This window comes from Armigeres subalbatus, chromosome 1, assembly GCF_024139115.2.
Source record: "Armigeres subalbatus isolate Guangzhou_Male chromosome 1, GZ_Asu_2, whole genome shotgun sequence".
In the NCBI taxonomy this organism is placed as follows: domain Eukaryota; kingdom Metazoa; phylum Arthropoda; class Insecta; order Diptera; family Culicidae; genus Armigeres; species Armigeres subalbatus.
Window position 1 is genome coordinate 118,951,345 of NC_085139.1, and position 16,704 is coordinate 118,968,048.

The following is a 16,704-nucleotide window of genomic DNA, read 5'->3' on the forward strand; positions in this document are numbered from 1 at the left end:
GTCCTTACACATATCGGGCTGTGGCACGTGGCCCTTACGTGAACGGTTCAACTTCTCATAAAACTTTCGTGCGTTATTAGCGCGGTACAGTTCCTCCGTCTCTTCACGGTCTCGATCTTCCTGCTGGCGCTTTTTCCTCCGGAAAATCGAGTTTTGTCTGTTCCGCGCCCGTTTATATCGTGCCTCGTTCGCCCTCGTGCGGTGTTGCAGCAATCTCGCCCATGCTGCATTCTTCTCCTCAACTAACTGCTCACATTCGCCGTCATACCAGTCGTTTCTCTGATCCGGAGCCACCGTGCCTAGTGCAGCGGTTGCGGTGCTTCCAATGGCGGATCGAATATCTCTCCAGCCATCTTCAAGAGATGCTGCGCCTAGCTGCTCTTCCGTTGGGAGTGCCACTTCCAGCTGCTGCGCGTAGTCTTGGGCTAGTCTACCGTCTTGTAGCCGCCCAATGTTTAGCCGCGGCGGACGACTCCGACGCGTGTTGATCACCGTCGAGAGTTTTGAGCGCAGACATACTGCGACGAGGTAGTGGTCGGATTCAATATTCGCACTGCGGTAAGTGCGTACGTTCGTGATGTCGGAGAAAAATTTACCGTCGATTAGAACGTGGTCGATTTGGTTTTTCGATTCTTGATTGGGTGATTTCCATGTGGCATTGTGGATATTCTTGCAGGGAAGAAAGTGCTTCGGACTACCATTCCGCGGGAGGCTGCAAAGTTTATGCATCGTTGGCCGTTGTCGTTCGATACGGTATGCAGACTATCCGGTCCGATGACCGGTCTATACATTTCCTCCCTTCCTACCTGAGCGTTCATGTCACCGATAACGATTTTGACGTCCCGCAGTGGGCATCCATCGTATGTCTGCTCCAGCTGCGCATAGAACGCTTCTTTCTCGTCGTCGGATCTCCCTTCGTGTGGGCAGTGCACGTTGATGATGCTATAGTTGAAGAAACGGCCTTTTATCCTCAGCTTGCACATCCTTGCGTTGATTGACTGCCACCCAATCACGCGTTGGCGCATCTTTCCCAGCACTATGAAGCCGGTTCCCAGCTCGTTGGTGGTGCCACAGCTTTGGTAGAAGGTAGCCGCTCGATGCCCGCTTTTCCACACTTTCTGTCCTGTCCAGCAGATTTCCTGCAGCGCTACGACATCGAAGTTGCGGGGATGTAATTCATCGTAGATTATCCTGTCGCAACCTGCGAAGCCTAGCGACTTGCAGTTCCATGTTCCAAGCTTCCAATCGTGATCCTTTATTCGTCGCCTAGGTCGTTGCCGATTGTATCGAGTCGTATTATCTTCTATGTTGTTCGTAATGGTTGTTTTTAAAGGCGGCTTATTGGGCCTGCGCAAACCTCCTGTCTCGTCGGAGGGCCGTCGTGTCAGGGCTGTTTAGCTTCCCACCTAACACCAGGACTTGGGCTTGTGCGCTTTGAGCGGCACACGGTCGCTTTGGCGGAGCCTACTTGCGGATTCATGCAGCTTTTTATAGAGGTTTAACAGAGCCCACTGTCAAACCCCACCACATCCTAGGCAGGCGCCACAACTCGCAGATGGCCTGGGGAGGGATCGTCAAACCCTTGGACATAGTCCCTGCTGCCCCCGTCGCCACAATACATCTCTCTATCCGCGGATGCGCCCCACGCTCGCCAAATCGTTCTGTATACATATGACGTTACTTCATAAAATTGCAAAATACCTGATTTTCCCAAACATTTTATCGATTTCCAACTACCATTCTTCCATGAGTTCATGGTGAAGATTGTGAAAATCTCAAAACATAGAGTAGCAGCCCGCATAATCATGGACCATACGTAGACAGCATCTCTTATAATTGAAGAGAATAAGTGTGATTGTAGCGATGGTCTCACTAATAGTAGTTAACTATAAATGGACAGCCTCATATACTATTTCAACAGTAGCTCATATGGTCCATATGAGTAATAGGCGGTTAAGTATAATTAACATTTCAATCCGGTCGTTTTTTCGAACAAAATTTTCGATGTACCATACATCTGTTGGTAGATGTACAATTGAAGAACTATATAATTACACATCGACAGCATGTTATGTATTAACAGTTAGTGTTGATGTAGGGCTGGTATGGTGAATCCAGCTTAAAATTGTATGCTAACAATGAAGTGAATAGTGATAATATATCTTATGACGCATATGTAATTTTGATTGCATGGTATGTCGTTTTTCATTATGCGGGTAGGTTTAACAACACAGATAGAAACGCCGGTATCGCCACTCAGTGACGAGTACCGTAAACATGGTGCACGGAAGGTTGTTGTCTACACTTTTTACGACTGCTGCACCCTAGAAGTAAATGTCATCGAAGTAAACAGTCAGTCCCTCATTCCCAACGATTAATCGACTCAATAATGGACAAGAATCGAGAGTAATCTATAAGATATCTATAAGATGTCGCAAATTAGTCGATTATTTCGATTAATGGATGATTCGTTGAGATAATTGTTCAAACATCATCTTTGCAGGGTTTCTGTTCGGCATTCTTGCAGCATGCCCTGCCCATCGTATCCTTCCGGCTTTAGCAAACTTCTGGATACAGGGTTCGCTGTTAAGCTGGGCGAGCTCGTGGTTCATCCTTCGCCACCACACACCGTCTTCTTGCACATCGCAAAAGATGGTCCTAAGCACCGTCTCTCGAATACTCCGAGTGCCTGCAATTCCTCCTAGCATGATCTAAATTTCATGTCCGTAGAGGACTACCGGTTTTATGAGCGTTTTGAACATGACACATTTGGTGCGGGTGTGAATCATTTTTGACCGCAGTTTCTTCAGGAGCCCGTAGGAGTCCCGACTTCCATGACGCGCCTTCGTATTTCACGACTATTATCAGCCGTTAACAAGGATCCAAGATAGACGAATTCATCGACCGGGCCCTGTCGCGCTCGGTTCCGTCCACTCGCATATACTTTGTCCAACTTTTGTTGCTTCACGTTTCAGACGGGTGTACAGTTCTGCTACCTTTGCAAATGTTCGGTTGACAATGTCCATGTTATTCGCGAAACAAATAAATTGACTGGTTCAATTGAAAATCGTACCCCGGTTATTACACCCGGCTCTCCGCATGACACCTTCTAGCGCAATGTTGAACAACAGGCACGAAAGTCCATTACTTTATCTTATTCCCCGGCGTGATCCGTCCAAAATTTTCCCACGGTTTTGCACACCATCCACCAACAGAGAAACAGACGTCTCACTCTTCACATGTGCAATCGTTCATATTTGTAACGATGGATTCAATTTTTTGTAGGTGGTTAATCAGCCACCGATAGCGCTTTCATCGGTTTTGTTTGTGTTTGACGTTTGCTCGCCACCTGGTTTCCGCTTGTCCACCTACAGTGCATTTAGCATTGGGCGAGAATGTATCTGTAACGATGATTTTGATTGCACTTTGTTCGAAGTGAGACGTCTGTTACTCTGGTAAGCTTCTCAGGAAACCTGGGACCTGGTATTCACGGCATTTTTGAAAGATTTGCCGCACAATAAAGATCTGATCCCTTGTCGAGCGGCCGTTAACGAAGCCGGCTTGACAACTTCCCACGACCTCGTTCACTATTGGTAACAGACGACGGAAGATGATCTGGGATATCACTTTGTAGGTGGCATTAAGGATGGTGATCGCTCGAAAGTTCTCACACTCCAGCTTGTCGTCTCTCTAGTAAATGGGACATATGCCCCCTCCTTCCACTCCTCCGGTAGCTGTTATGTTTCTTAAATTCTGACACTCAGTTTGTGCAGGCAAGTGGACAGCTTTTCCGAGCCCATCTTGATGAGCTCAGCTCATAAAACCATCCTTACCAGCTGCTTTATTGGTGTTTAGCTGTTGGATGGCATCTTTGACTTTCCTCAAGGTAGGCGCTGGTTGTGGTTGGCTTCCATCGTCCGCTGAACTGACGTTGTCATCTCCTCCTTGACTTTCACTGCCTGTACTTTCAGCGCCATTTAGGCGTTCCTCGTAGTGCTGCTTCCACCTTTCGATCACCACACGTTCCTTCGTCAAGATGCTTCCATCCTCGGCTCGCGGCACGAAGCCTTTGCAGGATGCGTTGAGCTTCTGATGAAACTCGCGTGTTTCTTGAGAACGGCACAACTGTTTCATCTTCTCGCATTCCGCTTCTTTCAGGCGGCGTTTCTTCCCCTGAAAAAGGCGGGTCCGATGTCTCCGCTTCCGTCTATAACCTTCCACGTTCTGCCGGGTCCCTTGCTGCAGTGCGACCGCCCGCGCTGCGTCTTTCTTTTCCAGAATCTGTCTGCACTCTTCGTCAAACCAATCGTTCCGTGGGCTTCGTAGCCGTGCGGTTACGAAATCAATCGTCTAGACGCATATGCTGTGGAGTGTAAGTTCGATTCCCGCCCCGGTAAGGAGAAAACTTTCCGTAAAACGAAAAGTTCCCCACTGGTCCACTGGAAGACAGTGATTCTGTCTTTAAATAAGTATGGAGAAGGTGGCAAAAGCTGGAAGGTAACGATGAACAGCAACCCTGCAAAGATGGTGTTTGCTTCCGATCTGGCCGAGTTAGATGGACGAACCAGGTTCAAAATGACTTGGCGAGGTTGGTGCGCAACCGAGGATGGAGAGATGTGGCCTCGAACCGTTTATTGTTGCGTCAAATTGTTAGTTCAATGTTAACTGTTTAAATGTAAGCTAAACAATTGAAATGAAAAGTCATAAAATTAGAATAAATTCTGCTAATTGGTAAAGATTGCGAAGGAAACTATTGAAAAACAAATACATCGTTACCGCCAAAATGTTTTTTTTTCTTTTCAAAAGAGGATTTCTAACGGAAGGGCCAATAATTAATATAGTAGGAGATCCCCCAGTGCTGGACACATAAACCACAACGAAAAAATCTCTAATTATGCGGATTATTGAATTATTGATTAGGGAACATTGATCACTTGGGTATTATTATTATTTATTCAGACTAAGGCCGAAGGCCTTAAGGTATATAAGAGTCTTCTCCATTCGGCTCGGTCCATGGCTACACGTTGCCAACCACGCAGTCTACGGAGGGTCCGCAAGTCATCTTCCACCTGATCGATCCACCTTGCCCGCTGCGCACCTCGCCTTCTTGTGCCCGTCGGATCGTTGTCGAGAACCATTTTCACCGGGTTACTGTCCGACATTCTGGCTACGTGCCCGGCCCACCGCAGTCGTCCGATTTTCGCGGTATGAACGATGGATGGTTCTCCCAGTAGCTCATACAACTCGTTGCGCGCGTTGGTTCTCTACGAGCATAGTCCCGGTCTCGTGTCCTTAGAGGACTACCGGTCTAATGAGCGTTTTGTAGATAGTCAGTTTGCTACGGCGGCGAACTCTATTCGATCGGAGCGTCTTGCGGAGTCCAAAGTACGTACGATTTCCAGCCACTATGCGTCTCCGAATTTCTTTGCTGGTATCATTTTCGGCAGTCACCAGTGAGCCTAAGTACACAAATTCTTCTACCACCTCAATTTCGTCACTACCGATGCAAACTCGCTCACATTGTATTCCCTTGAACCTCTTCCTATCATGCACTTCGTCGTCGATGTGTTGATGACTAGTCCGATCCGCTTGGTTTCCCTCTTCAGTCTGATGTAGGCTTCCTCCATCTTCTCAAAGTTACATGCCATGATATCTATGTCGTCGACGAAGCCAAATAGCTGGACGGACTTATTGAACATTGTACCACTCGTGTTAACCCCTACTCTTTGTATCACCCCTTCCAAAGCGATATTGAATAGCAGACACGAAAGACCATCACCTTGCCGTAATCCTCTGCGGGTTTCGAAGGGACTCGAGAATGCCCCTGAAACTCGAACTATGCACATCACCCGATCCATTGTCGCTTTGATCAACCGTATCAGTTTATCCGGAAATCCGTGTTCGTGCATTACCTGTCATAGCTGGTCCCGATCGATTGTATCATATGCGGCTTTGAAATCGATGAATAGATGATGTGTGGGCACGTTGTATTTGCGGCATTTCTGCAGTACTTGGCGAATGGCGATCACCGGGGTAACATTGATCAGTTTCACCATTTTCAAGAAATGAATAAAGTACTATTTCCTGTTATCACAATTACTAATTGTGAGCAGTGTTGAGAAAAACTCAAAATCTCAAAACTCATTAACGATTCAAATCATTCATGAGTTGAAACGCACTCAACTCAGCACCTAAAAATCATGGTTGAATCATTCATTTGAATCATCGTGGGTTTTATTTTGTTCTCCTTCGTAAAATAACAGTAAATTAACGTTCAACACATAGAACAATGCATACTCTTCCCGAGTGATGTTGTGAAATCGCCGAATATGATTACTTAATTTTATATCTTTTTGGTCGTTTTAACGGGTAAAATAATGTATGGCAGAAAAATCTGACTGTGACATCAAATCGAAAACTATTTCTGCTATAGATGAGAGCAAATCGAAAACTAAATTTTATATTGGTTCCGATAACAAAATAAGTGCACAGTTCGATGTCAGATCATACAATTTAGAAATCTACAGCAAAATGAGATCAAAATATATAATCAATCATGATGATTCATATTTGAAAACAAATTATGATTTCAATTTGATGTCAAAATCAAAATGTGTTTTCTATAGGCTCTTATTATGTTTTCAGACTTTGCACGGGTTGCGTGTGTAAACAATGAATTTCCCCCAAATTGATTATTGTCTATCCGGTATAAATTTATACCGCTTTTTATACCGAAGTTGGAATTTTCTCCAGATATAGGCAACTTTCCCAACTTCGGAAGTAGTGCGCTGGATTCGCCTAAAGATGCGCTAAACAACGCATCAACTAGTTTGGCAGATAAAACTTCGGAAGAAAGTTCGGTTCGGAAGTCCCGACTTCCGAATTCTAACTTGGTGCTACGCCGACAATATAAATACTTTTTCGAGCGAAATGATTTTTTTTTGGGAAATGAGTGAAATGATCCTTTTTAGCATGAAAAACTCAGATGTGATGCATTATTTCAAATTCGCAAACGAGTTAGTTCGCGCGGGAGCGCTCAATGATTGAGTTTTATGAATGATTTTACCAACACTGATTGTGAGTTAGGTATCTTAATATTGACTAAATTTGCTGCTGAATGATATAACCTTTGGATGAATTTGCATTTATTTTTCGCCAAAATTTGAACAATAAAATCAACATTAATTTTTGAGCCCACAGCAAGCTGCCAAAAAAGCACTCAAAACAAGTATAATAACAAAAAAAATTAAGCTCGTACCTATAGTTATGTGATAAGCAATCTTATTTTATTTGTTGATCCATAGTTTTTGCTTCGAAAGTTTGGTATATATTGTTGAAAAACCATCGCTTCAACGTAAGAGATTCCATCTATAACTGCCTACCTTAAGGCGTTTGCACACGCTTTCCCTATAGATAAATGATTGATCAAAGTTACCCTAAATTGAAAAATCAAAAAAACTCGATAAAAAAACATTTTTAAAACAAGTTCAAAATTATCAAATAATCAAGAACAACAGCCTTACACGTTCTACATGTGGCAGTACTCGTTTTAAAAATAATAAAAAAGCTATGATTTCACTTACGGGTAAAATATGTACAAACATAGCTTAAAGGCGCAAGGCTATTTTTTAGAAATCGCCGAAAACATTTTTAACGTAAATTCACACCGAACGTATTTTCGGTTTGTTGTCTTAAAAAAACATTGCGAATTTAAGGGTTAAAAAATGATCAATGTTCCCCCGGATTACGGTACTTCAATAAAAATAAGAATAGTAATATTTTTCACTTGCTTCAAGCTGTAGATATTAAATTGTGTTAGTAAAGCTTGCTTGACTCTCCAGCTAAATATCTTACACTCTTCTCCATATTCCAATTCTCCTTGTCCAATATCATCTTCAATTTCTGTTTCTGCTTATTTCTGTGGCTTTCTGATACCTTTGCAAGAAGAAACAACTGAATTGAAGTAAATTTAATAAAACCAGGTGTAGAGAATGGCTTACCCGTAATGCTGGGTAGACACCTTTACGTGGTGTGTTACGGGGTAAGATCTACCACGGTTACATTGCCAGCTACAGGCAAATCCTGACCCAACGAATACCTTCCTCATTATCCAACTCCGTGGTACTTATGAGGGTGTCGCTAAGTCGGTGGCCTCTCGTTAAGTAAGTACTACATCAACACTCAGTGGCGTCGCGTAACCTCACTTTTTACCTGTGCACTGACCCAAAAAATGAAAATTTTGATATTTTGACAGCTCAAATGGAAAATAAAATTATCAGAGTCGTTTTAAATAATCAACATCTAGTTATTCTATGCATTTCCGCAGACCAATTCCTTGAATTTAAGTCCAGTGCACAGGTAAATTGGGGCCCTCCTTAGACGTGCGGTAAGACGCGCCGCTACAAAGCAAGACCATGCTGAGGGTGGCTGGGTTCGATTCCCGGTGCCAGTCTAGGCAATTTTCGGATTGGAAATTGTCTTGACTTCCCTGGGCATAAAAGTATCATCGTACTAGCCTAATGATATACGAATGCAAAAATGGTAACCTGGCTAAGAAACCTCGCAGTTAAAAACTGTGGAAGTGCTTAATGAACACTAAGCTGCGAGGCGGCTCTGTCCCAGTGCGGGGAGGTAATGCCAAGAAGAAGAGAAGAAAAAGAAGAAGAAGCACAGGTAAATTGAGGTTAGGGAAACGCCACTGTCAACACTTCCTTCCTCTCCCTAGTTACGGTGAAGATGGGCGTGGCCAGGAGTAGTAATCCTCATGCTTTTGTTATTTTTGTTTAAGACTGGAATCAAGGACCACTCCCCTTCTTGATTTCTGATAGCATTCGAGGTAAGGATCTCAAAAGTAAAACATGAGTATCACTAGTGTCCAATCTACGAATTACACCGTAACAATGCTAATGCTAATGCAAATGCTAAAACAGTTGTAGAGGATGGCTATTCGGTCACAAGAAAAATCTCACTGGCTTATATTGACCATCTCCACAAATACAAGTCAAGTACTAGACACTGAAGACGGCCTTACTGTTGAGGTCGAAATACGTATCTGTCAAGATACAATTATGTGGTGGAATTCAATGGGATTGTACAAACTCGTCTTATGACAAGTGAAGACATTCCACTAAAAAGCTCAAAATTATTTTCTTAATAATAAAAAGCCATTACCGCTTTGGAATACTGATCCTAATATCCTTTCACCATGTTGTGTAAATATACCTTATGAATATAATGGAGGGATGACTACAGAATTTTAGAAATACTGATAAGAAATGAGTATGTATTGAATGATAACGTTCTTCAATAACGTAAGCGCCACTGGGTGAGCAGTAATCTCGTTAAATGTATAACGTCACTTTTCGCAAAGCCTTGGTTTATTTTAATATGATTCAACATGATCGTTACAACTTTATACATGTATTGAGCCACAGACGAACAGATATTACACTTGATAAAAATTATCGAATGTTATGATGCATATTATCGTCGAAAATCATTGTTGCTTAATATTTGAGTAACACCAGACACATGACAATAATAGTGAGCAAACGTCAATAAAACTCGCAAAAAAACGATACGAGTGCCGCCGTTGGCCGCTTGACCACCTAACGGATGAACGTTAGAAAGAAATTTCGTAGTTCAACTTCTGTTTGTCAGTGATTGAAAAGTTGTCGAACTTCAGACAAAATCACACGAAGCACGTCTCGGTTGCATGGCTGACGTAGTTCAACCGCCGTGCTATCAACATCGAGCCTCCCGCTTGGACAGATAAGACTACTTCCTGATTAGACTGTTGGTGTGGTATATAGAAATGTCTACCACATTCAAACAGATACCTAATATGGTTGCCCGTTTGAACATTTGCGTAGTCATTCAGCGATGTAATAAATTTTAATAATCATACTGATTAATTGTTTTCTTTTGTAATGCCCCAATTCATTCTTAGACAGGATATTCAATTAACGAAAAGTTGATACTTTATACTTTTATTATATTGTTTTATTTGATTTCTTGATTCTTTCTAATTTGCTTGATATCTGAGGTCTTGCCAAATCTTCATAATCTTTACAAATATGAAAGGGTGAATACATTGCAAATGTATATATACAATGTACATATGAATTTATTCTATTAATTTGTAAAACTTTTCATTATTTTCCTGGTTTTCTCAGTTTTGGGTATTCCAAATGGGATAATTTTGCATGGTCTTAAAAGCCTTTACCTTCTTTGCAAATGCCAACGGCGCCGCCCAATGATAGCCTTCCAGTACATCTTTGGTGTAAAAAAAGACAAAAAGAAGAGTTTTTCTGTTTCCCAGAAAATGTCAATAATTTTTGCCGCGAAATTAGGCTATTATAATAATAAAATGCAATTTTTAACCCTTTCTTTTCCAAGACTTTTTCCAAAGATTTCAATCAATAAGAATAAGAATCATTTTCGCTAGGCAGTGTTGAAATTTCATTATTTGTAGTAAATTGCCTATATTTCGGCTGTTAGCCATCCGGCGCGAACATGCACAACATATGGATGATCGAGTTCCGCATCCACGAACGCACTATACGTAATTCTACGTTAAATTCGCGGCCGTGGCTCTGATACAACCTTCAAGTTTTTGTTTTCTCAATGTTAGGTTGAGTTTTTCTCTTGTTTCCCAAATAAATTTACAGATCGTTCTAGAATGAACCTTATAAATCAGAATGTTGACTCGACGTTACTCGTTGCTTGTATTAATAATAAGTTACCTTAACCGACATCTGTTTGCTTTCGTATTCGTTAGCGTCTTTCACCCAGCTCGCGGATAAGAATAGAGCGATTTATTGGATATTTTGTTTCCACCCGAATTCTACAGTGACGAACAAATAATTGAAACCTGTTGATGATCTTTTCCCCAGTCTGTGAATCATGTTATGCTGAATGTGAAAATAAGACAAAAATAATGATTTTTGTTTACAGAATGTATATTTTTTGTCATGTCTCGTATTTGATAAGGGAGTGTAAAAAAAGAACATAAGCGTGTTCAAGTTCAATTTAAAACTTATTAATTTTCGCCTATCGACGATTTCGTTCAGCACCTTCAAATCATTCTGCATGTTCACCGAGCACGGTATGGTTGCGTCAAAGCATTGTAATTTGTCAGAAAATGGGCCTGGCGGTAGCCGTCGTGTCTACGTGAGCGCATTAGAAGATGGCACTGTTCCAAAAATATTCTCACAAAAAGTGTGGGTGGTCTTTCAGATGAGAACTACGTGTTTGAAACGATGATTGTTTGCATGCAGATTTAATTCTAGTTTCATGTAATCCCATTGGTAAGCTTTTTACTTTGCAACACTATTCGGTGTAAATCAAATACTAATTTTTTTTAACCTTTTCGTCGGATTAAGGAAAATCCGGAACAAATATGATTTCTACTTACCGGTTCAAAAATCCAAGCAAAATCGAACCCTGTTACATAGCTAATAATCGTGGCTTACAATTTTTACATATTGAACATTTCTCTAACTTTTTCCTTTTAAGAAAATCAGTGAAATCAAAGTTCTGAGCGGTTCTCCATTCGACTTTGGATGGATGAGTATTATGGGATTTTTTTTCCTAAAGCAATTTAATTGGAAACTCGTTATTATTGGCTAGAAGTTACTGTATAGTGCTCAAACTGAATAATAGAACTGTATTACTACGGTTATCAATCATCTATGATGATCAGTTATATATAAAACGGGACAGTTTCGATACTTTTCTTTTATCTAAAATTTTTATTGATTTGATTACAATGTTTTTTAACGATTTGTTTTTTCATTCATTCTTCCAGGGAGGAAACAATGCAGGACATACTGTCGTGGTCAATGGAAAGGATTTCGACTTCCACCTGCTACCCAGTGGCATCATTAACGAAAAATGCACATCAATTATTGGTGAGTCGTAGTATCAGTAAAATAGATTCAACTTATTCTTTAGCGTATCGACCAAATAGTTGCTGGATGAAAGAGTTGCGAAGCGAACTTTTGTCGTTTCACCAAATCAAGGCTGAATCTATTCGAATTAGCACGTCAAGGTCAAAGCCAACAAAGCTTCGGTATCTCCCAATGCTGCCCCATTGCTTCCATCGAGTATATTTTGTGCGCGCTGTATTTATTAAATATGGCTCTAAACATTATTGATCAAATTTTCCAAGTTTTGAAAGCAATAATCAAATTGCCTTCGGAAATACAAAAAGGGAAAAACATATACATGAATACCAGTGTTGCTTTGCTTTCGCCGTCACTATCCGTAAAGTTTGTTTGGTTATTGCACCTATTACATTATCTTCGTTCTATTTTGTAGCTTGTTTCTAAAAAGCAAAAGCTGGCAAAAAACAATAACAATCAGCTGTGGCCTTCAAAAGTTGTGCGCGGTCGTGACGATAAATAATTTTCACATCCATACAGATAAACGACGAAAAATGTGATAACGAACAAACAATGCTAGTTCAGGTTTTTTCCTCATCATTTGCGTTTGTAAGAAGCATTAGTTTTTTCAAAGTTATTATTTTTTTTATAGCTACCTAATAATAAAAAAATGCTTTTTATCTCATGCAATTATGAATCCGTATGTTTTGGTGTCATACTTTCTCCAACGAATACTACATTTTGTGGAAGTATGGTGCCTAAAGATGCAGGGTCATTAGGCCGAAGGCCATTAGGCCGAATGAGAACTGGGGAGTGAGAAGTGAGTAGTGCGCAATGAGGAAGAAGTAGAAAGGAAGAAGGAAAAGGAGAAAGAAGTAAGAAGGAAGAAGGAAGAAGGAAGAAGCATGAAGCAAGAAGGAAGAAGGAAGAAGGAAGAAGCAAGAAGGAAGAAGGAAGAAGGAAAAAGAAAGAAGGAGGAAGAAAGAAGGAAGAAGAGAGAAGGAAGAAGAGAGAATGCCTAATGTCCGTTCGGCCTAATGTCCATTCGGCCTAATGACCTTCGGCCAAATGGCCTTCGGCCTAATGGCCTGACACCGTGCCTAAATGAAAATGGTAAAATCGGTAATTCTTTTGAATGAGCAAACAAATGTGATAAATTGCATATCCGCAGACGGCAAATTCTACATTTCTGTTCTGGTTGGTCTATGATCGATTACTGACTTGTCATATCAGAAAAAGGGGTAACGGTGGTATTTTGACCATCTGAAGTTTTCTGGACTTTTGGCTATATTTTCTTCAATAAAAGAGACTAAATAGACACATGATTCCTATTAAAGAAAGTTAAGTAGAAAAATACGCAAAATATAGCCAAAAGTCCAAATTATATTCAGATATCCCAAATAGTGTGCAACTAGTGTGTGGAAATGGAATATACTAATAATAAGGCATTTTTCTTGTAGCCAGAATGTCGGATAATAAACCAGTGAAAATGCTTCTCATTAGTGAACCGAAGATCAATACTATTTATAGTCACTTCCCTATATCAGCGGTTCTCTACCGTTTTGTTAGGTGGTCTGGTACCCCTTTGGTATTTTAACTGGGAATGCAGACTGTAGTTTAAAAACGTTTCATTTTTTTTAAATTCTGTTTTGGGAAACTATAGGTCTTCACAAAACAAAAACATTTATTTTTCAATCTTCTAAATACGCGTAAATGTATCTGGAAGTGCAGTCTTTTAGAATGTATATAACATAATTCCAATAATTTTATTGGTCAAGTGCTCGGTCGGTTTATGTATGCAACAAAGCCACGTGTTTGTTCAGGTGGTTTTTCAGGAGCACGAGTTGAGAGAACTATAACTAGAATGGGAGGATTGAACACGCACCGAATCTGTACAATGGTAGATCATTTGCTTACCGATACTGAACAATCGACTTAAATTTCAACATTGTACGAAAACTATCACATCACATAATCACCTCAAGGTATGGCATGTCCGTAGTCGGTTATATAATTTTTCAATGTTCAATTTTACGCTGGTGTTTGAAGAAACTCAAATTTCGGTCTTCAACGTATACCGAACATCTGAGGCTTATTTTTGCAACTTCCAGAACTAGGGTAACGATGGTATTTTGGACATCTGAATATATTTTGGACATTTAGCTATATTTTGTTTATTTTGTTACATAAATATCAATATGGTTCGAAATGTGATAATGAACGAGGCAAAACAGAAACATGATTCGTATTTATTTAAAGAAAGCTAAGTAAAAAAATATAACCAAAAGTCCAAAAAATATTCAGATGTCCAAACTTCATCATTTACCCTATTGGTTAAATTTTCTATTAAAAAAATCTCTAAATTTAAAATTTGCCAAATTATAGGGGAACTGTTCCGTTTTCCATTTTACTAAACATATTATTTTATTTCATGCGAAACAAAGAAATGCTGCAACAATTTCGTCGCTTCTTTTCGCTAACATGCGTGCTGAAAAATCACAAAAATGAGGTACAAATCAAAACTTTTTCATTGCTTTGCTATCGTGGGATGAAGGAGCTATGAGATGAAGTCCAGGAGCAGTAACCATATTCAATTTACTGTTGCTGTATTTTAAATGTTTACTTCAACGTAAAAAATGTTCGTCATCGTGTTTACCATCACATTAAAAACTTAACGATAGATCTTTTGAGCAACATTGAAACTTATGTACTAATGCTTAATCTTTAGAATTGTTTTAGAATATTTTTCCTATAGATAATGAAAATGACATATTTAGCTGGTTCTGTTTTTCACTAGCAGCTTGTTTTTTTTAAATTTATTTGCATGAAAAAATCCAGAAAACGTAGGTTTCTATTGATTGTTTAGCTTCTGAAAAGCAAAAACGACAGTTAAAACTTTAAAACAGAGAGAAAAAATCTAAGGATTTACGCCTTTACTCCTACATGAGTTCGATTTATTCATCACCGACATCACCCATGGTCAGTTAGCTTTACAAGCAATAATCAGCTACGGCACCCCGCATGCGACAAGGCACCCAGTCAGCAGCTTTCTGTTCACGACTATAAATCTAAATTACGTTTAATTGCACGTTAAATTAAATAAGCATGCTTCAGCAGTGGCAACACAAATGAAGCCAAGTGCCAAACAGTTTTGTAAACTCGGTCTCGATCAACGGAATGAAGCATTATGGTCGGAACAGTAGCGTGATGGTTAGTTATGGGGTTATGGCTGTAGAGTATGGTTTCCATTATTGCATTGCTACAGGCTGAAAGGTAATAAGACACATTGATCGGGAAGGCCCACTAGAGCACCAATTTTTCAAACTCAATTTTTGACATTTTCTATATACTTTTTAATACCTATATCACCAATTTTGGGAATAACAATGGATTGACGAAAAGTTAGTTTTTGAAATGCCAAAAAATGTCTTTGATAATAATGAAGAGTTGAAGTACAGTTACGGTAAGATGCGCGGATACAAAACAACACCATGCTGTAATATTGGAAGGCTCAATTTTCCATCTGGTTTAAGAAATTTTCTCGACTTTCCAATACAAGTATCATCGTGTTAGCCTCATGATATACGAATGCAAAAATGGTAACTTGACTTAGAAACCACGTAGTTAAGAACTGCGGAAGTGCTTAATAACAACAATTTTCTGCAACCATGGAAACAAGTTTTTTTTAGTTTGTACAAATCAGATATTGGAAAGATTATAACTGATTATCTGAATTTTTATCAAAATCTGCATATTACCATCATTTGGAGCTGATTTAAAAAAATATGGTGTTCCACAAAGTTTTCATAAATTTAATACTGAAGAGATTAATTACAATAGATTGTAAATCGGATGAAAATGGTCAAAGTTATGATCATTTTTATGATGGTCAAAAAATCACCTTACCGACATTTGCCCGACCTCTAAACTTCAATATTTTGAAGTGTCTAAGGGTCTTTCCTTTCCCTTTCCCACTCAGCGTATTTCCTTTCCCTTCTATGGTAGAGCATGAGCATGAGCATGAGCATGATTGACCGCCCACGGTTGCTACTCCGTTATTGCAAGGCCAGCTGTAATTACACAGAGAACCAACAGATGATGTTTGGGACTAATATCATCCTCAATGTGTAAAAACTGGTGACCCAATATAAAGCAATACCAGCGCCGGCCGTGTCCGAATGCAGGTCAATTAAGGAATGGGTAGGAAAATGTTGACGTGATACTCGCTTTGACGGAAGCCGACGAGTCATCTGCACTTCCACGAGATATCACTGGGATGTTGGAAAATATGGGATAGGGCATGTAGCAGGGTTCGTCTTGGTTCGTCTTGGTAAACGGCATGCTGTGTATAACGTGTAGTTTGACTATCGCGCACTAATTAGTTCAATTACTGACCGCACTAAGTAGAACAAAAATTCCGTGATCTCGAAACCGTTCGAACACGTCCGATCGCGCACTTAATTATTTGAATAACTTACCGCACAAAGCAGAACAAAAATCTGTGGCCTCGAGACCGTTCTACTTTTCAAGTGAACACTATTTTAAAAACTCTTTTACCTTCATGGTATCGCGACAAAGAAAAACTAATACAATGCAGGCTCGGTGGCTTCTGCATAATAAGGATCGCGCTTATACGATCGAACCAACGCACACTCAAGAACTGTATCAACTTTCATTTATTACGTAGATTGTCCCGCAATTAAGAGAAAATTTCACACAATGTAAGCTTAGAAACTTGCATACCGAGAAACGCGTAATTTGAACCGAACCGACGCGCACTTTAACACGATCTTTCAAGCACTGGCGAAACTATGAACGC

At 40.1% G+C, this 16,704-nt stretch overlaps 1 protein-coding gene across 2 annotated transcripts in view; it reads left to right on the forward strand.

Annotated features, from left to right (window-relative positions):
• Positions 1-16,704, forward strand: part of LOC134205047 (adenylosuccinate synthetase) — a 57,424-nt gene that overhangs the window by 12,797 nt on the left and 27,923 nt on the right. For both annotated transcript variants that reach the window (XM_062679926.1, XM_062679927.1), the window contains exon 2: positions 11,810-11,912. In XM_062679926.1, coding sequence (XP_062535910.1) covers positions 11,810-11,912 — 103 coding nt within the window. The remainder of the gene's footprint in view (positions 1-11,809; positions 11,913-16,704) is intronic.